This window comes from Chaetodon auriga, chromosome 22 (genome assembly GCF_051107435.1).
Source record: "Chaetodon auriga isolate fChaAug3 chromosome 22, fChaAug3.hap1, whole genome shotgun sequence".
In the NCBI taxonomy this organism is placed as follows: Eukaryota; Metazoa; Chordata; class Actinopteri; order Chaetodontiformes; family Chaetodontidae; genus Chaetodon; species Chaetodon auriga.
Genome location: NC_135095.1, coordinates 1372278 through 1395784, shown reverse-complemented (window position 1 = coordinate 1395784; position 23507 = coordinate 1372278). Strand labels below are relative to the sequence as shown.

Genomic DNA, 23507 nt, shown 5'->3' with positions numbered 1-23507 from the left:
TGGAAATCACTGATCAAGCCGTAGCATACACAAAATATGAAGAAGACTCCTCATCAAATGCCATTTGCTCCTAAAAATCAGACTGCAGACACATAGCTTCCATGATTTACAGTAAAAAAAAAGGAGCAAAGCAGAAATCTGGAAAAGAAAAATACTGTCAAATGAGTTTTTGCCCCATGTTGCATATTGAAAAACCTGCGTGGAGTAGTCAAAAGGGTGCAGCCATTTACAGTGTTAGACAAAAGTCAATAGTCAACAGACAACAGTAATAGTCTGAAGTAATAGATACAGAAAGAAAGACAAAATGTGGTGATTAAAGGTTCCAGTGATGTCATTGGGGAGAAAAGGAATGTGGACATTGGAGAAAAGTTGAAGGGGACATGGGCAAGTATTAGCCAAGTCTGTATTCTGGACAGCACCCAGACAAAGAAATATCTACTAACAGTTACAAGTAGTTTTTGACTTTGCTGAGTCATTCTCAACCCCACTGGAAGCAATCAGTAGGGTGCAAGCCAAAAAAACAAGTACAAACAAAACCAGCATTTTTAGATTGAGGTGCAGGTGCAGAAATAAAAAATAAAGTAAGCACATTAAAAAAAAGTTTTGTTTTCAGACAGGCATTTGTTCTTAGGCTACACTGTGTACATACTGTATAATAGGCTTTGTAAGGCATACACAGACACAGGGAATACGGTATCATGTGTGCTGAACTGGTAGAATCTCAGATATGATGTTAGATAACAGTTAAAAGTCCATCCCAAAGCATTTTAAGAAATGAGATTGCTGTCAACTCAGGTCAAATGAGAAGATCAGCATCAATTGTGAGTCCAATACGGAGGGGTGGATATACTGGTGACTAGCTTGTCAGCTAACCACATATGATGGGTAAACAAACCATTCACAACACCCTTCTAATTCCAAGTCAAAGATATCAGGAATTTCTGACAGCTACTGTATATCCCAATTGGCAGAAAGAACTCAAAGTGTCAACAAGCCAGTGGCAAAATGGCTGCTGCCATCACTGGCAGTAACAAAAATAAAATCCAATCTGAACTCTTATTCAGCCAATTCAGCAAATTTATTTTAGGGTTGTCAACTATTTGGACCTGTCTTCACTACAAAAATGGAAGACAATAAAATTAACTAAGAAGGTTTGGAAGGCCCCCAATTAACAGGAGGTTTTTCTAATTTTCCCATTTTACCGATGCTGCATAAATGCAGTGCAAAAGTTAGTACTTATCATATCAATCTTCTCATGTGACTCTGGGTACGAAGTAAAACAAGTACATTTCTTCACATTTCAGAATTCCTTTAACTTGACAAGAATTTAATTCTGAGCTTCAAATCTAATTTGATAGATCTGTACTTTCAGTCAAAACGTTACCATTATCTTATACTCATTCTAGTTTGATTGTTGACTAATTCAAGGTTGGATGAGGTGTACCACGTTCCCTGAGTTTCGTGCAGTGCCGCAAACAAGCCTTCATGTAACTTGATATATCCCTTCTGTGTTATCAGACAAACCTCTGCTGATGACCTCAGAAGAGGGTGCTACATTGTGAGTTTATAAGTCTAAAGTCAGCCATGATGGTGAGTCAGAATAGTCTTGAATCACTTCCTCTTCCTGTCAGTGTGTGGATATATAGATACAAAATCACGTGGTTACACTTTCTTGAATCACCTGTTTGCTGAGTAAATTCCCTAATTTCATGGTGGGGTGGGGTGTGGGGGGATGGGCTGAAAGCTGATATACAGCTACTTCAGACTGCTGAGACAAATTGCAGAGCTAACTCCAAGTCATATTATGTATTTGTACAATGAATAGACTGAGATTCAGAGACACACTAGTCATATGCCATGTTTGAGTGCCCTCCACCTCCTTTCCTCTTGCCACAGCCTCCCACTCTGCACCTCTATCAAATCAATTTTTCATATGGAAGGAGAATGTAGTATAAGAGCATCCAAACATGGACATGCATAACTGTGTACATGGCTATATAAGAACAAAGCACTAGGTGGTGCTAGAGATTAACAGAAACAGAAATTGCTAAAGGTTGAGCGGATGGAGGCAACATCTCTGGACAAGAAGTTAAGGTGCCCCATCCTCATCTACAGCTGTCTCATCAGTATGTGTGTGAAATCAAAGCTGAAACACTAAAGGAGTCAGTATGCTTCAAACTAAGTTGTTGGAAGGCCAAGCAGCCTCTCACAATCCTCACCTCAAACCCTAGCAACACTGGAATTTGGGGGGCTGCATCCAGCATTTTTTGTAACTTTTCAAAACTGACAAACCAACAAGCATGCCAGCTTGGCATGACTGCAGCGATTAGCCAGCTGTGCATAGCTCATTTTTTGTAATTCTTCACACAACTATTACCATCACAGATTGCAATGCCATGAATTCCTTTGAGGTGAGATCATCATGTCTCACCCTTCTCTACACCAGACATCTCACCCCACTTTTGTGGGGTGGCCACCCAAAACAGCTATAAACACTTTTGCCTTAAGACATGTTTGGACAACATTTTGTAGATCCTAATTTGTTTGAATCATACTGAACCCCAAAACATCCAAGGGCCTCATCAACAAAGGAGAATGCTTGCACTAAAAGACATGTGGTACCGTGTTTGTGTATACAGTATATGAGACTCACTAACATTTCAAACAGAGTGGATTTTACATTGAATATAGAGGACAATATTTAATGTGTCATGGCCCTCATTTGAACCTATGAAAGTGTCCACCAAGTATCCAGTCAATATCTGAATGTCTCTGTGTTTTAATCAATTCATGCATATGTGGTCTCAACCTGAAGAACCTAAATGCTAAAAACTCTCATTAAAAAGCCTCTATTAATGTCCTTCTGTGGACCAATCAGCGGCCTCAGAATAAAAGGAAGGTGGGACCGCTTGTGCTCCATTTGTCAAATCCCTGAGCAAAGTCACTGAACATTCAGAACCCATTGGCCAAAGCTTAGGCACAGGAAAACAGGAACTGGGAAACAGGAAATCACTCTGTCCTCCTCTCTGTGAGCCCACACTCTTTCAGGTGACAAAAAGAGAAGGATGATGAGAGTTGCAGTTTTAGCGTCAATAAGGAGCCTGGTGGAAAAGCCTTCAAAAAGGCTACAGTAAAGGACTTACAGTAGAGCGTCAGTACCGGGGCTGGTAAGAGCTGTAGTATCTGGGGTAGAGGGGTATGTAGTGGTTGGAATGGTTGTACGAGGTGGAGGTACCCGAGGTGAGGTAGGAATTAGAGGGGGTAAAAGCAGGAGAGGAGCTGTAGTAGGCATGGGAATAGCTGTGGGAGGAAGAAGGGGAGTGGGGGGAGGAGTAGTGGGGCGATGAGGAAGGAGTGTGGAGGACAGAAGAGCGTGTCAGGCTGGACAAGGGTCGAGTTCGGGGTGAGGGACTCCACAGGGAGCGCCTGAGCCCCAGAATTGGGGACCGGTAGGGAGAGGCAGGAGCAGATCCTGGCTGGGTGGGCCTGGTGGTGGTGGTGGATGGAGGAGAGGTATGAGAGTCTGGGCTGTAGTGCCTGGACGGGCCAGAGCTACGGGGCAGAGAGGGGGATAGGTTGACACTGAAACTCTGGGAGTCAACCACAAATGTCCGCACCCCCAGGGTCCACTGCGAGTGAGACAGCCTCAGAGGGGTTGAGGGCGGGGTACGTGCTGACGGAGAGGAGGGGGCCTCCAGAGATGGGGGGTTCTCTGTCACCGGAAGGCCAGCCAATGAGGTGACCACTGGTGATGATGGACTGCGAGGGGGTATGTGTGACGTAGGTGAGGCCAGAGCTGAGGCCAGAGCTGCAGCAGCTGCACTGACCGCAGATGTGCTAAGGGGCACAGTGGAATCATCGGGAAGAACTGACGTAGGACTAGTAAGGCCTGAAGAGGGGAGACTGACTGGGGCCAAAGTTGAAGTGGAGCCTTGGGCTAGGCTGGAGGCCGAAGCAGAGGCTGGAGGACTTACTTTGGGGGTGCTGGTCTTTCTGCGGGTCAGCCTGCCCCCACGGGTACGATGGGTCTGCTCTTGATCGAAGGCCAAATCTTCCAGGCGCTGGGTGAGGGCCAGTTTCTGCTGGATGGCCATCCGCAGGAGGGAGTTCAGAGTCTTCTTCTCATCCTCTGCTGCAGCCAACTGCCTCTGCATCTCATCCAGCTGGGTTACATACTCGTCACACCTGAAGAGAGCAAGGTTTCAGCAGTTTGACAGAGAAACAAAATGAAAGAGAGTTAAAAAGGAGCAAGTACAAATGTGGAAATGTCCACAAGAAAGGTAAAAACAGGCTATCAATTTTAAGTCAAGTAATTTAACATTATTGACTTATTTGCTGTATAGTTGGATGAGAAGATTGATATTATTTTCATGTCTGTGTCTTGAACGCAGACTGTAATGTCCTGAGGACCTCTTTAAACATTTAATTTTTTATGTCTTTGAACAGACAAGATATAACAAGTGGAGTTTTAGAGGTGCCAGTAGGTGGATTTTGTTACTTTTTACTACATTTTTAAGACAGAACCAGCCTAGTCTTCGTGCTAAGCTAAACTAGGCAGCTTCAGGCAATAGCTTTATTTACCATGCATACACAAGAGCCGTGGAGTCGTCTTCCCACCAAACTCTTTGCGACAAAAGCAAACAAGCTTTCTTCCCAAAATGTCAACCCTCAACTTTAAGATTGAAAGTTTGTTGCTGTTTGGGATTGAGGGAAAATGTACACATACTGATACATTGAGAAATTATATCAGCAGTACTGTACAATTGTGTTTTCCTGATTATAACAGTAGATGCCTTGTTATTACAAATTTAAAGGTACAATGTGTAGTAATTGGCCACTTGTCAAAGGTTGCTCCTAACAAATAGAGGACAGCATATCACCAGAGTAACCTTTAACTACTGCTCACTATACTCTTTGCTGTAGCTATCTTTGGCTGTAGCTACAACCTGCTACTCGCTAATTAGTTCAGTTAATGCAGCTAGTGGCCGTATTAGCTGACTGGAGCTACTTAAAAAGCCTACTCTTGATCCAGAGGTTTTAGCCAACTATAGACCAATATCCAACCTCCCTTTTCACTTAAAAATTCTTGAGAAAGCAGTTGCTAATCAGCTGTGTGACTTTCTACACAACAAGAGTTTATTTGTGGATTTCGATTTAGAAAGTATCATAGCACAGAGACAACACTGGTTAAAGTTACAAATGACCTTCTAATTCCATCAGACAAAGGACTTGTCTCTGTACTAGTCTTACTAGATCTTAGTGCTGCATTCAACACCATTGACCATGGTATCCTATTGCAGAGACTGGAACACTTCATTGGCATTAAGGAACTGCACTAAGCTGGTTTAAATCTTACTTTTCAGATTGCTCTCAGTTTGTACACGTTAAAGATGACTCTTCCTGTGCTCACTAAAGTCGGCTACGGAGTTCCGCAGGGTTCTGTGCTTGGACCAATTCTATTCACCTTATATATGCTTCCTTTAGGGAACAATATCAGGAAACACTCAATAAATTTTCATTGCTATGCAGATGATACTCACCTATATTTATCAATGAAGCCAAAATAAACCAATCAGTTAACTAGACTACAAGCATGTCTTCAGGACATAAAGACCTGGATGACCTGCAATTTTCTGATGCTAAACGCGGACAAAACTGAACTTATAGTAATAGGCCCTAAACACCTTAGAAACTCACTTTCTGATGACACAGCATATGGATGGTGTAGTAGGTTGAAAAGGCTACATGTTTATTTTCGTGTGGAAACAGACACCCCCTATTTTTTTTGTTAAATATTTGAACTGATTTAGCATGTACACAGTTGTGGTATTAAGTTGATACTTAATAATGACAGTAGATGGCAATATTGTACCAGTGTGCATACCCTAGGCACTAGGCAGAGTTGTATAACTGCTCTGCTCATGTGCAGCTCAGAATTAAATGAACAACGGCTGGAGCAAGACACAAACTTGTGTTCTCTCTCTCATTAATCCACAGGTATGTTTAAACTTGCTTTTCCAAGATAAGCTCTGTTTGATAACTAATGTAAGGTTATTACAAGTAGTTTTGTGTTATTTAGAGATGATGTTAAGATGTGTAGTGACGAGAGAAAAGTGTATTTGTAATGGCATAGTGAACGGGCAGCACCAAGACCCGCCATTTTGAGTGTTTACTTGCAATGGTTAAACTGTTATAAGAGTAGTATTTTAAGTGAATGTTACAGATGTTTATTACTAGAAATATGCAGAAATGTTTTTTAAGGAATGTTACAGAGTTCAAGTCAGTCAGTTAAAAGTAAATTTTAAACAGAGAAACAGCATATTCAAACTAGTTCTGTTGTTTGTGAAGCATACTCGTGCCATAAATGCCAGATGGTTACGTGCAAAGCTAAAGCAGTGTTATGGTCATGAGAGAGAGATGATGTCTGACTTAGAAACACCTCTTCCACATTCTTTCAGGGGAGCAGAAGATACAACCAGTTCAACTTCAAAGGTTACCTTTCACCTAGAGTGTCTCCCACAGAGATGCTAATTCTTCTTTACAGCTCCACAACAGATACAGACAATAAAACCATCTGGTTGGACAAGTGCCAGGCCCCAGAAGAACCTCCAAAATCAGATAATGCTGATAGATTGTAAATTAGACATTCCTGAAGCAAACTGTTTTTGTATGACTGTGTGCTCCTTTTCCCATCACACCAGGATAATGAAATCTATGTGTTTGAGTTCACTTTGGATCTTCTTACAGGATTACAGTATTTGCAGTATTTTTTTTCGGTGTTTCTAGCTTATAAAATGCCAAAACTGTGATTTTAATTCTCCTAAAAAGTTTGTCTGAGTTTCTACCATGGAATCATACTGCCATCTAGAGGTTCGTAGTGGTTAGGTTGTATATGCTTGACATGAGACAATTATTAGTAGTAACAATAATAGTGCTAATCATTTCGGCAAATATAATCTGCCTTTCTTTATGTCTTTGTCATATTAAGTTAGTTATACCCTTAGTCATCATGTATATTTGGATGAGTATTAGAAAATGTTATCATGATTATTGTTAAATGTTGTCATTATTCATCCAAGGTGTCTGACACATGTTGTGAACGATGTTGAAATGTCTTTGAAAATTGATCATTTAGAATATATGTGATTGACCATAGTGAGAAGCAGATGAGTCCCTCGTAGGAATCATTAGTTAATTCTCGCTCTATAAGGTGAGATCACATCGCTCTCCTGAAGGCCATCCCACATGCACGGCAGCCTATTGGTGATTAGACATGCCCTGGAGCAAATATACCGTCTGCAGCATGCAGCGGATGCTCAGTCAGTTTTCGTCTTTTGTTAGTCTCAGTCTCAGTTCTTTTCAAGTCGTCTTTGTCTTCTGTTTTGTCTTTAGTCTTGTTCAGTTGTTTTTCCGTTCCGTCGTTTTCTCAGTCTTTTGTTGCTGCTCATAGTAATGCTGAGTAGCTTGATTTCGTTCTTCAGAAAACGTACTTTTCTAGTTTTTCTCTTCGTGAAACTTTAATTTTTGCTCGTCACGTTAAGCCGCATGATTTTTTTTTTCTTTTCTCAGTCTTATTAATCTAAAGTCTTGCCATTCGGTCACCAACTTAACCAAAGACCTGCAGCCAACTACTGACCCACTGGTTCGGGTTAAATAACCATCAGACGAAGAAGAAGACACCAGAGATCTTCACCTCCTGAAACATCCCTGTCCAACATCGGTTCTCAACCATGGTTTGCTTGATTCGTCGAGCCACGGACGGCAGCTTGGAGCCCTTTGGGCCAGTTCGGAGCAGATATCTACAGGAGCGTTGCTGACAAAGTAGGCATGCTTAAGCGGGTTTGAATAAGAGTTGGTCCGTGAGGTTATGATACTGTGAGATTGCTTAAATTCTCTCAATCATTCATTCAAGAAACTAACCTTACAATTGCGTCCCCATTTTTCCCTTAAAACTACTTCTCACTATTGCCAAACTCATTCTGCCATTATTTTGCCATAAGTTTCTCTCTGCAGTTGTTTGTGGTACTTCGTATCACTCATATCCTCTGTCGTGCTATTCATTATTCATTCCCATTATTGTGCTTAATTAATAATACTTTTCATACAAGTCATGGTCAGACGGTGTCCTTTTGAGCTGGATATAAGCAATCCCTGTATCGAGAATTTACGCTTCAGATTATCAGACTGGTCTACTGTTGGATCATTTATTATAATTACATCAGCATTAAAATAAATGATAAATGAAATCCCTCTGAGCTGAGGAAGGTTGGTGCCCTGTATTTTATTAATGAATGCAACATTAACTTAGAGGTTTAATAAACTGATTCCCCTACATTATTGTTCCTAAAGTCTCCAAAAGGAGAGCAGGAGCCAGAGCATTTAGCTATCAAGCTCCTCTCCTGAGGAACCATCTTGCAGTCTTTGCCCAGGAGGCAGACACTGTCTCTACATTTAAGAGTAGGCTTAAAACTATGCTTTTTGATAAATCTTATAGTTAGGGCTGGCTTAGGCTTGCCCTGGACCAGCCCCTAGTTATGCTGCTATAGGATTAAACTCTCCGGTGACCTCCAAAGATACACCAAGCTCCTCTGTTCTTCTCTCCCTCTCCATCTGCACGCTTTCACGTCCTACCACGGTGTGTTACTAAATTAGCTTCTTCCCCGGAGTCTTTGTGCTTTGTCATCTCGCAGGTTCCCATGGATAGTGGCTGAATCTGGATTGTGGATCACAGCTACGTCTTCTGCCATGGCCCTGCCTGACACCCACTGCAACTGCTACAACTATTATTACATCCACTGTCACTGTTACTGTGATTGCATTTCTATCTGTCTCTGTCTGTCTGTCTGTCTGTCTGTCTGTCTGTCTGTCTGTCTGTCTGTCTGTCTGTCTGTCTCACCCAACTGGTCGAGGCAGATGGCGGCCCACCCAGAGCCTCGTTCTGCCTGAGGTTTTTGCCTGTTAAAAGGAAGTTTTTCCTCGCCACTTTTGCCAAGTGCTTACTCATGAGGGAATTGTTGAGTCTCTATAGATAAAAGAGCTTGGTCTGTACCAGCTCTATATGGAGAGTGCCCTGAGACAACTTCTGTTGTGATTTGGCACTATACAAATAAAATTGAAATTGAAATTGGAGTCTGCCCCAATTGTGTATTGTTGTTGTATAAACCGCAGGCAACGGAACCAAGCTCAGCAGCCCTGCAGTGAACATCGAAAGACTGGGACTGACCACAGCCTCCAAGACAGAGGGAGGCCTGTTTGACAACAGGGAAAATGGTGCTAATGTGATTTACAGTGACTCTGATCACTCTGGAGACATGGCAGGCCATGACAGGAGAGCCATGAAGAGCAGAGAGAGGAAGGTCAGTCATCATCAGTGTGGAAAAGCAGCTTCTAGTGTCAGAATATTTCTCTTTGAGAACCAAACTAAAGTTGGTGATTTTTGGACGCTGGACAGACAAGTGAGTTTTATTTTGTTTCTGTTGATTTTTGAGGAACTGTATTTATATAAGGTTTTTCTCGTCTAATGACCCCTCAAAGTGCTTTTTACTACATGGCTACACCTGTTCATTATAACCATTAACCACACATCACATGCATGGCACAGCACACGATAAGGAGCAATTCTGGGGTTCAGTATCTTGCCCAAGAATACATCGATGTGTAGACTGCTGAGGCCAGGGTCGAACCACCGACATCCTGAGAGGTGAATGATCATTTTACTTCCTGAGCCACAGCCGCTCAGAAAAACACAGAATATTTCCTTTATTGGCACTTTACTTACTTTTTTAGACTAAAAAAGCTAAGAGACCTTGTGAAACATAGTTCATTTTTTACACATTTTAAACTAAAATTCTGGCCATGTCTTACACATTGCACCTTTAAAGATAAATTAATTGATATTTTGGCAGCTCAAAAGTAGAGAGGGGATCTGCTCTCTGGTGTCATCACTGCAAACAACATGATTCACATTGTCATTGTTAATCTAAAAAAATATTGAGTAGTGGACTTTAATGTCTCCTGTTTCATCTCTGACCTGGTGGCAAACATGGCCCGCAGAGAGGAGAAAGTGGCGGCATCCTCCTTAAGGGCCTTCAGCTCGTTCCTCAGCTTCATCATGGTGTCAGTTACCATGGACTTCTCCGCCTCATACTTACTCTTCAGGTTGGCCAGGGCACCCTCTGCCGTCTGAATAAAACACACACACACAAATCATAAATTCCTCACTTCAGTTTCTGTTTCCCACCATCCCATTTAATCATATGAAAGCTACACTGTACGTATCTGCTGCTATAAAAATCAATGCTTACAGTGAAGCTGGTACATACAACAGCTCTTCAAGTGAGTATTTAGTAGTCTGTACAGGAAGTGACTCACAAGTCCTGTGCAGGCTGACTGATTGTGGCAGTGTAATTGTCCTTTCCGAGACTATACTTTGCACTAAGTGTAAATCCAAATCAACATGTGTCAGAGTTCCGTTTCATGAAATGACTCAATCGATGATGTTAGCTTAGTCTCTGGGAGAAAGGTTTGAGACTGCTGAGTAAGTCCTTTAATCAATGTAATGGTGTGTTTCAGGGAATAAGGATGTGAAGATAGCTTTTAAACTGGTAAAAAAAATATCTATGATTTGTGCTTTTTGCCTTATTGGTTACAAATTTAACCATGACCATTAATCATTTTCTTTCTTTGCAATTTATCATACCCACCATGTGTTCCAGGAACAAAAGAAAGGGGCTGCCTGAACACTTCCTGTATTCATACACTGAGTGACATCTCAGCGATGTCACTGGGATAGACCAGTTATTGCAGGGGTAGTAAATTAGGTTAAGTATGTGTTATTTATGTTGATTGTGATCTCTGTATGTATGGTTGCAATTGTTTGGTATATGGTAAACTACATCAAGTCGTTTGATGTCAGTGAGAATGAATAACTTCATCATTGTAGTCACCCGCCTCATGCATGGTTCCTAATGATGGAAGGGGCTACTGAAATAGTTGCTTTTTGGCTGTTGGGAGGGTTGGATGTCAGAGTGTAGCTGTATGCACATGATGTTAAATTAAGTTGCAATTGTATCAACCTGCCTCTGTTAAAATGTTGAACCAACAATCATACCCAAAACATTGGCACGTTATTCACCTGACACAGTCCAAAATACTGGAACACTTGTCACTATCGTTCAGCTACACTTGTAACATGAACACCTCACATAACTCACCTGTTTGTTAGCCTTCAGCACCAGTCTGAGGGTTGCTATCTGCTCTCTCTTGGTGCTGAGCAGAGACTTGAGCTTCAGGATCTCCTCCACACAGCTTTCCTTGTCCTTGTCTAGAAGAGGGCCCACTTCCCTGGCTGCAGCTCTCTGTCTTGACAACTGCAGAGACCTGTCTACTGCGCGCTGGAGGTGCTTCACCTGGAGGCGGAGACGAGAGAGACAGAGGACTGAGGACAAGAGTGGATAAGAGGATGGAAGACATCCACTTAATTTTGTTGGTCTTTAAAAGGAAATGTGAGAGGTGAAAAGAAGTGATAAGGGATTGAGAGTGGAAAGAGAAATTATGAGAAGGCTAAAAGGATGTATTTCATCTGAGGGAGAAGACAGGAGAGGAGAGATCAACAGAGAGAAAGGAGGGGGACGATAATACACAGCTTTAAAAAGAATAAAGCAGACCATAGTTTTCTAATGTGCCATCTCTTAGGCAAGGACTCAAGAGAGGTAGAGTGGAGAGGAAGGAAAGGGAGAAAATAAAGGGGGGGAAAGGAAAGGAGGAGGGTACGTTGACAGAAAAGTTTAAGCAAGGAAGCAAGGAAAGAAAGGAGAAAGGGAATTCCATCAACATTAAACAGAGAACTGTGTTCTACCTGGTCTCTGATGATGGCGTTGAGGTTGTAGACGTTCATGGGCTCCCTGCGCAGCTCACCAGCTGGTTCCAGGGCAGGTGATGATGATGATGACGATGATGAAGAGGCACTGATGCTGGGTGAGCGTGTAGGAGGTGTGCAGGGCGGCAGGCTTTGTTCAGATGGCACCTGGAGGCCCTCCCTGTCCCCCTCCTTCTCCTTTCTCCCACCCTCCCTAGATAAGGGATCCTTGGATGGAGACTCTGAGGGGCTCCGTGACTCCCCAGGAGTTGAGGCTGTTGAAGCGACAGTGGCCAGCCGCCTGGCAAGGCGTGGTGTGAGAAGAACTTTGCTATTGTCTGAAGACATGGCTTTCAGACTGGCACTGAGGCCCCTGAGCCCTCTGCCTTGTCTAGAAGAAAAACAAAGGGATTTAGGTTTTTTAACCAGTAGAACCATTAACATGTTGGTGGATATCTGCAGCAGATATTCACTGACTGTGGACTTTGAGCCTACCTCTACCTGTTGAAAGACAGACTTTGTACTCATTCCACCACTCTTTTTTGCCAGTTTCATGAATTGCTCTACCTTGGAGTTATCAAAATGAGGTCTGTCAGCCAGTAGTATATTTGAATTAATAAAGCACTGTGCCTTTAAAATATTTTCCTTCCCTGTAACTCCTAGGACTCATTAAAGGCAAATTGGTCCCAAAAAATGGCCATCCAGGTCACAAAGTAGTATACTTCAGAATCAGAATCAGAATCAGAAAAAGCTTTATTGCCAAGTACGCTTTTACACATACTAGGAATTTTTTCTGGTGAAATTGGTGCATGACACATCTATTAAAGTAAGAGCATAAGAATATAACAATTTAAATATATATACACAAGTCTGTTTTTGTTGTTGCTAATTACCGGAAACACAGTTCTGTTTTTCAGAAAGAAGTCCAAGTTGAGCGTTAATGTAACGCATAGAGTTATATTTATATCAGTCAATGTGACAGAATGAGTCCGAGGTGGAATGTGAAGAGCGTCGGGGGGGTTACGGACCTTGTTGATAAGGCTGACAGCAGACGGGAAAAAACTGTTCTTGTGGCGTGAGGTTTTGGTCCTGATGGACCGCAGCCTCCTGCCAGAGGGGAGTGGCTCAAAGAGTTTGTGTCCGGGGGTACTTTAGTGCATTAGAAATATAATTTCAGTATAGAAAAGTGATTACAAGTACTTTTTTGCTTTTTGTGCTTAATTTGAAAGTTTGACATATACTTTACATACATAAAAGTGTACTTTTAAATTGATGTGATTAACTTCTACTTAAATGTTAATGTTAAAATTAAAAATGAATATACTAATTCAGCAATACTCAAAGTGATATTTCAAAGTACTTATAAAAATCTACTTTGTTGTAACTGTAGTATAAAGTATACTTAAGTGTACTTTTAGAAAGTGTACTAAATTTCAAATACTTTTAATAGAAATAATGCATACTCATGAAAAGTATTTATTTTCAAGTTCTTTGTTATACACTATTAGCATGCAGAATTAAAGTGTCCTTTAATACTTGAAGGCAACAAAAAGTAGCACAAATTGCGCTTAGTACGTTCCTCATAAAGCAGAATATTTTTTCACCTGGGCAGACTAAGGACAGTTTCAGACCGCACTGCATTTAACAACAGTCTCTCCATTGTTTTGGAGCAATTATGATAGTACCAGAGAGGACAAAAAAAAAAGTTGATTCTAGTTCTATGAATCAGCTTCAAAGGAAAAAGTAGCCATACAACCCAAGCCCCTACAAGAACAGTTCTAGGAGAATACTAGGTGCCTGACTTACCAACATGAAACTTTTACCATATGGAGACACAGTTCATAAGGACAGGTGTAGGCATTCAGTGCATTACCAGATAGGAGCCAGGTGAAGATGGTGCCTTGGCAGATAGACCACTGGCTTTAGGAACTGTTTGAGAAATGAAATGTCTCATCTCTAGTGGGGAAGAAGTTACCAGACAAACCTGAGTTACCCAAAAATGTGGAGTTCCCTGTCTGTGAGCTCTTCAAGTCCTACCACTTGGGCAGGCTGGGGATATGGAATTCAACTAGGTGATGCTTAGAGCTGTGGCAAGAAGGTTGCTAGTGCTCACAATTTTCTGTTGGACACAAGTATTGGAACAGCTTCAGAAATAGGCCTTTCAAAATTAGCTAGCCCAGGAGATCCTAAATGCAGCCTTTATTTAGGTCTCAAAGGTGCATGTTATTCTCATGCTGGCCTCTCTCTAATGCATCCAACACAAACTGGGCACCAATCACGGGAACTTTGAAAAATCTTGTTCCACCTTTTGATGTTGCATGAGTCCAAGTAATAAAATAGTCAAACCTGTAGTAGTCCAGCATGACGAGGTTGGGCGTCTCATTGTTGCACAGACAGACGTGGTGGTACAGCTGGGCAAGCTCCTCGCTCAGAGTCACCAACTCATCCTGAGCTGCATTCAATGCCCCGTGGCTCTCACTGGCTGCTGACTTTGCTACCTGTAACTCCAACTCCAGACTGGAAACCTGAGATATGAAAAGAGGGCATTCTTTATCTCTGTAACTATCTCTAAATCTATTCAGACACAGTCTGTATGATGTGCATACCTTCTCCTGTCCCTCCCGGCAGTTCTTCTCCAGTGATGAGACCTGCATTTCCAGCTTCTGGAGCTGACCGTTTCCCCTTGGCTTCTCCTCTGCTGCTCCCTCCACAAACTGAGCCAGCCTGTCCTGAAGAGTCTTCACTTCTGCCTTGAGTTCAACCACCTCTGTCACAGCCACACGGTACTTGCACTGCAGAATCTCCAGACCTGGTGTCTGGTATGAAAATACTTGACTTTTGTTCAGTGTTTCACTTTTATCTTCCCCAGCTCTTTCTTCCTCTTCAGACTCCTCGTCATCCCTGTCCAGCTCCATTAGGGCCTCATGGTTGAGCTGAGAGGCTTCCTGGTTGAGGTGGGCCCTTCGATGCAGGCGACGGAGGGCAATGACTTTCTGACTAAGGCGGAGGGCTTTCTCATGCTGCTTGGTTAGGGCCCCCTGAGTGTGCTGGAGCTGAATCTGGGAGTCTTGCAGGCTGGTCATCAGTGCTGCTTTCTCATATTCAACCTGCAGGGGGCAGCGGCAAGATTCAAATAGATAAAATTTAGACTTGGTCTTAAATTGGCATCCCTCATTGAACATGCAAAAATGGAGGGACCAAGTCAAATTCTGCAACTTCATCAGCTTCAATGACTGTTTTTACAAAGACAAGTTTGCACTCACTTCCCAACTGACTGTCCCCGATTCACCTATCACAATAATCAAATGGAGAAATCTGGTCCTGGTACTGGGACTGGGTCGATTTCAATTATCCTCTGATGTGAGCTACACACAAATCAACTGGAGCCCTCCTAAGCTGCTGCAAGAGTCACTGGGTGTGCCTAAATCACTTGAAACCTTTTTGTTTTTCACAATAACCGAGTGAGCCTGCAACAGGCAGTAAGAGGAGACCAGGATTGACCAGAAGAATGAAAGGACAAGACCACTGAACTGGTGACCACAAAAATGATCAATCCTGTCTGTTAAACAGCTGAGGCTGACGAGTCTCATGACATGTCATAATATACCAGCAAAGAGAGAAGGACAGATCAGGTCAGAGAAATGGGAGGGGTACAGTGGTATTCACATCAAAGAGTGGACATGTCAATCAAATATAATGTTCCTCAAATTCATGGCACACCTCTGATAAACAGTTAACGGCATCAATGCAGCAAGAGATGTGATAAAAAGTGGCAGGAAAAGATTACTAGCTGTGGAATAAATGGATATAAACTAGGCAGGTTTTAAATAAATTTAAATAAAAATTGGCTTTTGCTAATGTTTTATGAAGAAAGAAATGCAGTTAGCATGTCTGTTAGGCCTCAGGGATACACACATTTTTTTTTTTTTTTTTTGGTGACGTAAAGACAAAGGTGTTTGTATACAAGAAAACTCCACAGGGTGCCTACAATAATAATGTACAAAACTCACAGTGTTTTTGTGGTGTGCATTATTTTCATACTGGAGTAGTAGTAGTATGTATGTAAGTATGTTTCCATAATTCCGCCTGTCCATAATTTGGGTACCTTAAGACCCACATTAACATTATGTCCAAAAACACAGTTTCTTACAATTTCATAGAACCCCTGTGTAGGAATCCAAATGTGCAGGGCTCCAGCAAAGAGCCCAAGTTTGTCTGGAACATGAGTTAACCCACCCCGTGTCTCTTGTCAGCCTGTCTATTGCCAATAAAGACTAAAATGTCAAAAACGTGATGTTAAAAAAAGACGTAAGGAAGACAATGCCCAATATGTTTGATTGTTATCACTGGTGTAGAAACACCCAAACATGTCAGAGACACATTCTTAACAAAAACTTAACACAAAAACATATTTCTTTCGACCTTCAGAAACAGGGCACCACCACAACCAGACCTGAAATTAAAACAATTTAAACCCATATAAAACAGAACTGTTCAGATCTTTTAAACTTAATTATACCAAGATATCTTCAAAACACTAACCCATATACAGTAGCTGTGATGGCACTTTTTCTCATTAAAGTAAAATGTAAATACTTCCAGTGGGTGTAAAGAAACAATGCTGTAGCACAAAAGTGGGTAATTTAACATTTAAAAACAGCAGCCTAGACAGCAGCAGGAGCAGCAATGAAACCCACCTAGAGAGTGGTCGATAGGGGAGTGTGTCAGCTGAGATATAAATAACCTCTTCCTGCAGCCTGGCAGAGAGACTACAGGGAGCAGGAAGCAATAGGATTAGACCTAGGAGATGCACACACACATGCATGTGTGTATACACACAATATAAGCTTTGTGGTGATCTAAGCATGATCTGATGCACTAAGTAATTGGTTCTAAGGTTTGACTACTGTGTGTGAGAGGAAGTGACAAAGGCAGAAAGTGAGAGACACAGTGTTTTATGCAATGGGGATACTATATGGCAGCGTGGTTTTACAATAAATTATTCAAAAGGCTTGGCTTTTAAAGAGGATTCTGCTACTGGATAATGAATGCAGGCACTGAAGATAAATAATAAAACTGTAACATTTTCCATAATTTGTCACAAATTATTATTGTTGTTGTTGTTGTTGTTATCATTAGTAGTATTGTTATTACTATTATAACTTATTGCATTTTTCAAGGCAATAAAAGCAGAAAAAATGAACAAAAGTAAGCATTAACATTTTAAAATCAGTTCAGACCTTAGATTTAGAGGAACCCAGAGCAATGTTGAAATCTGTAATGTGCTCACTTTTTATTATTAAAGCCCTGGCAGTACAATTCTGAACCAGTTGTGAAAGATGTTTCTCGCTGAGGCAGGGATACAAACAGTTGCAATAGTCAAGTCTATAAAAAATAAAAGCATGTACCTTCTCTATATCACACAAGGACACAAACGATTATATTCTGGAGGAAACAAAACAATGTAGGAAACAAACAATGCTTCCTCTAACTGTAAATGGTAAATGAACTGTATTTGTATAGCGCTTTTCTAGTCTGAAGACCACTCAAAGCGCTTTTACAACTGAAGTCTGCATTCACCCGTTCACACAGACATTCATACAGTAGCGAAGCCACCTGCTCATTATGAGCGTTATCCATTCACACACCCATGGCACAGCATCTGGGGCAGTTTTTGGTGTTCAGTACTTTGTCCAATGATACTTCGGCATGTGGACTGCCAAGGCCAGGGATCGAACCACCGGCCATCTGATGGGTAGATGACTGCTCTACTTCCTGAGCCATAGCTTCCCGATAATATAACCAAAGTAACCTTACACAATTGGACCCAGAGTGTGAAATTAGGCCATATGAATCACTGGTGCTTACTTAAGTGGAGCAGAAAATGTCAATTCAATTTCCTCCATGGTCCAAAAAGAATCAAGTATTAGCATATTGTCTTTTCCTGTCTTAATTTCCCTCTTTAGATTGCCGCAACAGTCTGGTCGTAGCATCTGTCACCTCAGCCGATCATTTCTGAAGTTGTGTTTATTTTGACCCACTGTGAGTTTACTTCTTATCACCATCTTTGTCAGTTACTGGGGCGTGAAAACCCTTTTTTGGATAAAACAGACAAAATAATGTGCATAGTGAGATTAACCTGCCAGGGGAATGAAACTGAAATGAAAGCATAGTACAAATAAGCAATTGAGTTAAAAAAGAAATCATGGAATCAAAATCAAAATGTATTCTAAGCTTTTGACTCATCAAAGTAGCCATCTTTGGCAGATATAACAGCTGAACACATGTGGCATTCTTTCCACAATAGAAATCAAATATTCTTCAGAAAGTTCTTCCCAAATCTGTTGCAGAAGATCCTATAAATGTGTGGAACTGTAGGCTGCTTGGCTTTCGCTCTTCTGTCCAGTTCATCCCAAACCAGCTCAATGGGGTTTAAATCTGGAGACTGTGCTGGCCACCCCATGTTTTCAAGCTTACCATCTTGTTCATTTTTAATGAGGTAGCTCTGGCGTAGCTTGGACTTATGTTTTGGGTCATTATCTTGCTGTAGGCTGAACCCCTGACCAACTAGGCGCATACCAGAGGGTATTGCATGGCGCTGCAGAATGCTGTGGTAGCTGTTTTGGTTCAGGGTGTCTCTCACTCTGTACAAGTCACCGACCCTGAATCCAGCAAAACAGCCCCAGACCATCACACTTCCTCATCCTTGTTGGACAGTTGATATTACACACTGTGGAACCATCCTTTCACCTACTCGATGGCATACAAAGATACTGCGTGATGAACCCAAGATTTCAAATTGATTCATCAGTCCACAATACCTTCTTCCAGTCTTCAGTAGTCCAATGGCAGTGTTTCATGGCCCAGGCAAGCCTCTTTGACTTATTCTGACATCTTAGCAATGATTTTCTTGCTGCAACTCGTCCTGTCAAACCTGCAGCTCGAAGTCTTGTCTTCACAGTTGAAACTAAGACTTGCTAACTACGACAACTATTAAGCTGTGCTTGAAGCTGTTGTCCTGTGAGCCGCCTATCGCGCAAGTTGTTAACTCTCAGAAGCCTGTCCTCTGATTCAGTTGTGGCTTTGGGTATGCCAGACCTCTTCCTGTCAGAGTGTCTCCCAGTTTCTAAGTGCCTTCTGAAGAAAACTGTAGTCACTGACACCTTGACTTTCTTTGCAATTTCTCTTTAGGAAAGACCTACATTTTTAAGTGTTATGATGGTCTGTCTCTCTTCCATTGTTAATTGCCTTTTTCTCGATATTTTTGTAGCAACACACTACTTTCTGCAGTAAAATACTGTTCAACTGATGCTTAGAAGAGTATGGTACCACAGTGTATTCCAACACTGCTTTTATGCAGACAGAGGGGATTGTAAGAAATCAAGAAAAGTTGGAACACCTGTAGGAATTAGTAGCACCAGCTTTCAAGGCTTGATCAACCTTCATTGCTGCAGAACACCTTTAACACCTGAAATGTACATTATTTTTCAGTTTTGGGTAACTTAACTTTTTTTTCACCTCTGGCAGTTCAGCACTTACCTTTGTACCATTTCAAGCTATTCATTGGACTTGAACAACTTGAATTGCCATAAATAACTATAAGATCATAAATTTTACTTTGTAACTGTGATACATAACAGTCTTGGAAAGTACTGACCAATAATGTCGTTCTGATGACAGATGTCATGATGATCAGAAAATGTTCATGTGAGTTGTGTGGAAGGCAATGAGAAACAGTTTGTTTGTTTGTTTGTTTGTTTGTTTGTTTGTTTGTTTGTCATTTGAGGGCCTACCTCCCAGAGGAACACTGCATGTTCTGTAGTATGATCCTCAGAAGAAACCATTTTTCCGAGCACAAGCTTTTTAGGCTCAAACTAAAGCAAATCAGCAAACAGTACATCATCAGTATGTATCTGTCTAACAATTTCATACTGTGCTTGTGCTCCCTTTTGAACAAAGTCCCTAATGCTGGCTAATTCCTTCTTGAAATAATTAATGATTTGTACATGGTTACGGTGGCCCTGAGGTGCAAATCACAACGGCAAATCAGAAAACGCAACGGCAAAAGAGAAAACACAACGGCAAAAGAGGAAACACGACGGCAAATCAGAAAACACAACCGCAAAAGAGAAAACACAACGGCAAAAGAGAAAACACAACAGCAAAAGAGAAAACACAACAGCAAATCAGAAAACACAACGGCAAAAGAGAAAACACGACGGCAAAAGAGAAAACACGACGGCAAATCAGAAAACACAACGGCAAATCACAAAACACAACGGCAAAAGAGAAAACACAACGACATTAACCAAAACGGAAAAGGTAGGCACCCTCGGGGGACAAGAATCGTCGCTGATTGGACGAAACAACCCCCTCTTTCCGGTTCAAAGGACGGACCAGTTCTTTCGTCCAATCAGCGACGATTCTTGTCCACCGAGGGTGCCTACCTTTTCCGTTTTGGTTAATGTCGTTGTGTTTTCTCTTTTGCCGTTGTGTTTTCTCTTTTGCCGTTGTGTTTTCTCTTTTGCCGTTGTGTTTTGTGATTTGCCGTTGTGTTTTCTCTTTTGCCGTTGTGTTTTGTGATTTGCCGTTGTGTTTTCTCTTTTGCCGTTGTGTTTTCTCTTTTGCCGTTGTGTTTTGCACTTCAGGGCCACCATACATGGTTGATCACAGAGCAGACTCACTGTCATCAGCTGCTGTTTGACCTTCTGGATTTCTGTCAGGTTCATCTCACTGAGCAGATCCGTTGTCAACGTCCCCTCAGCTTTCCGACCTGATGCTCGGTACTCTCCATTAGCCCGAGGCACCGACCCTGGAGCTGTGCCTGCTCCAGTCCCTCCCTGGAGGTGGCCGTTACACCTGACAGATCAGAGTACGGTACAGCATCTTTAAAATCTAGGAAATCCACTTTGCTTCCCACATGATAAGTATAGAAAATTAGAGACCAGCACATAAACAGACCAAGGAATATGGCCTCAGATCAGTTCCATAGTCAGCTGACCTTGTGAATGAACATTCAAAATTGGACTGCAAATCTGCTTTTTTCTTATAGGGGGTTTCTCTCCTCCCAAGATTCACTCTATGCTCATAGTCATTGTTTTTCTATTCCTGGATACTATCTGTCATCTGATGTGTAAAGACAGCGATTGCACATTTTAAGATACAAAAGGAAACACAATTTCAAGCCACGTAAAAATGACTTTCAATGGCAACTGAAGCAAATATGATTTGTAGGAAATGTAATGCATGTAATATTAACTGCCAAAATAAAATATTCATACAGAACACATCTGCGAAATGTAAACTGTCAGCTGATAATAACTACGGTGACTACTAGTCCTCCAAAACATGTTTGGCAAAGTAGATCAGTAGCATATAATGTCTTTGAAGGACACAGGATTAACTATTTTCAAGTAAAGCTCTTGTGATCACTAACAATGTAAACATTACATTTTCTTTCCATATTGGTTTCATGTGTGCAATATCCACCTCAATGGCTCTTCTGCATTTGGGGAGAGCAGAGCTGTTGGGGTGGCATTGCCACTGGGTGGAGCGGAGGTGAATGTCAGGTGGGCACTGCCAGTGTAGGCCACATCACACATGCTGAGATGATGGACCAGCTCCCTGCGCAGGTGGTTCTTCTGCTCGCGCTCACTCTTCACAGACTCAAGAGCTTCCTCAAGCTGGGTATCTGAGATGTCCTTCAAACGCAGTGCATCCTTTAACTGGCTGTTGAGGAGCTCTGTTTCCTCCTCCAGCACCTTGATCTCGTGTTTCAGCCCTTCATACTCCACCTAAACCAGTAGTGGACCAAAAAAAAGCTTTACAACAAATCAAAGGAGCACAGACCGTAATGAAAAGTTGCCATAAAGTTGTCACACATTGTAAAATTCTACATAAATTGTAGATTCATACTGGCTATGTCTCCAAATTTGCCATGTTGTTTAATGAAGAGTAGATAACAGGAGAGCAGTATTGTGGGGAGAAACATGAAAAGCTCTAAAGGTTGAATTTTTCACAAATATGTCACTTTGCTGAGTAACTTCATTCCAAATATGTCATTCATTAATATTGTCAATTAGTTCTCTCTTCAGAAACAATTTCTATTGTTTCTGTTTTTCATCATTAAGGAAAGAAAAAAATAAATCTTATAAATCTACTGCAAATGCTCCTTTATTCACTGGCCCTCTCAGTGGGCTAGCCATTGTACATGTTTTACTTGACAACTGTGCCGGCATGGGAACTGAGACATGTAGACAAGCCAAGCAGTAACCTCCAGGGTTGAAAAACGTAGCCAGTGCGGAAATACTAAAAACTGCAGCTCCTTGAATGTCCACTTGAGGCTCAAATGCACATTCAAATGGCCAACTTTACAGCAGAAAAACATATTTACAGCCAAAAAACAGTTTACTTCTCTATAGCTAATTTCCCCACTCATGACAACCGTATGGCAGGTGAATTTTTACATGACTCACTCACTGAAATTATACTAAGGCTTAAAGCTATGCATAATTAAGGGAATAGTCACTAAGACTGACAGCTAGCTGCTAGGCTTCAGCAACCAGGCTTCATTCGGCCTGCCTAAGTTCCATCCATACTCCACCTCTGCTCATTTTTGAAATAGCTGGGAGTTTGGGGAGTCAGGCACTGCCAAGATGGCAAAAGCCAGAACCACTGTCACTGAGTTTCACAGTGGCTCTACAGAGAGCTATGAGTGACATCACAGAGACTATATCCATGTTTTTATACAGTATATGAAGCAAACTTGCCCCTGTAACTGCATCTTACAAGCAATGGAGTGACAGTGTTTCGTTAACAGTGATACTGAAGAGGAAGGACCACACACTTTATATCTGAACTGACCACATGTTGACTTGTGCTGGTAATATTTTTTATTGTCTGATGTGCTGCAACCTAGCAGCTAATTATCTAGTCTGTGCACTTTTTAGCAGTACACGTACCCAGGGAATGTTTGTTTGGAGGCTTGTTCAACAAGCTAAGATGCAGGGCAAGACTTGTGTTCATGTTTGCAAGTTAGATAAGAAGGAAGCTTTTGTGGAAAGCTAATGTGGGTTGTTGTTCAAAGTCTGTGGCTCTTGTGTTGCATAGTGTACCAGGCTGCTGTCTGACTCAGTGTGACCATCTGCTTTGCCGATAATAGAATGCTGACGTTACTTTAAGTAAATACATATAAACTGAAATTATATTATTGGCTGTACACAAGGAAGTTCTTTGTCTGCCTAGATACATTTGGGGGCATCGTCATGAGACCAAAAAATATTGCGTATAATCTTATAATATAATTCTACCTTTTGGGTTCCAATTTTTTCTCAACAGTGAACATACAGAGGGCATATGTATGTGTGGCAAAAACAAAAACATGTGTTACGGCTGCCACCGTTCTTGGGGTGTGTTTGTGTGTGTGTTCTTGTGTCTTGTATGTGTGTGACTGGTTGCAGGTGAAGGGGTGTGGAAACCGGACTCCTCCTCCGAGCCAGCTGCTGCCCAATTGCCTGCAAGCTGTCATTTCCTGCCGTCTACAAGAGTCGTCTCAGCCTGGCAGTCTGCGGCTGGCATCTTTGGTGAGCAGTCCTCGGCACAGGAGAGATCCACTTGTTGTGTGACAGATTTGTCAGAGTTCTGCTTTTGG

General features: G+C 41.7%; 1 protein-coding gene across 5 annotated transcripts in view; it reads right to left on the bottom strand.

Annotated features, from left to right (window-relative positions):
- The window catches only part of LOC143314681 (protein bicaudal D homolog 1-like), a 59011-nt gene that overhangs the window by 10300 nt on the left and 25204 nt on the right, over positions 1-23507 (bottom strand). For 3 of the 5 annotated variants that reach the window (XR_013075815.1, XM_076721738.1, XM_076721737.1), the window contains exons 4-11: positions 21347-21651; positions 20542-20716; positions 14464-14964; positions 14204-14382; positions 11858-12248; positions 11214-11408; positions 10031-10182; positions 3975-4185 (exon numbers count right to left, since the gene is read on the bottom strand). Coding sequence is in view for 4 of the 5 variants with exons in the window: in XM_076721738.1 (XP_076577853.1) it covers positions 3975-4185; positions 10031-10182; positions 11214-11408; positions 11858-12248; positions 14204-14382; positions 14464-14964; positions 20542-20716; positions 21347-21651 (2109 nt within the window). In the remaining variant the exon portion in view is untranslated. Of the gene's footprint in view, positions 1-3022; positions 4186-10030; positions 10183-11213; positions 11409-11857; positions 12249-14203; positions 14383-14463; positions 14965-20541; positions 20717-21346; positions 21652-23507 lie in introns of those variants that run through there. The other 2 variants (XM_076721735.1, XM_076721736.1) reach the window with 1 other exon arrangement.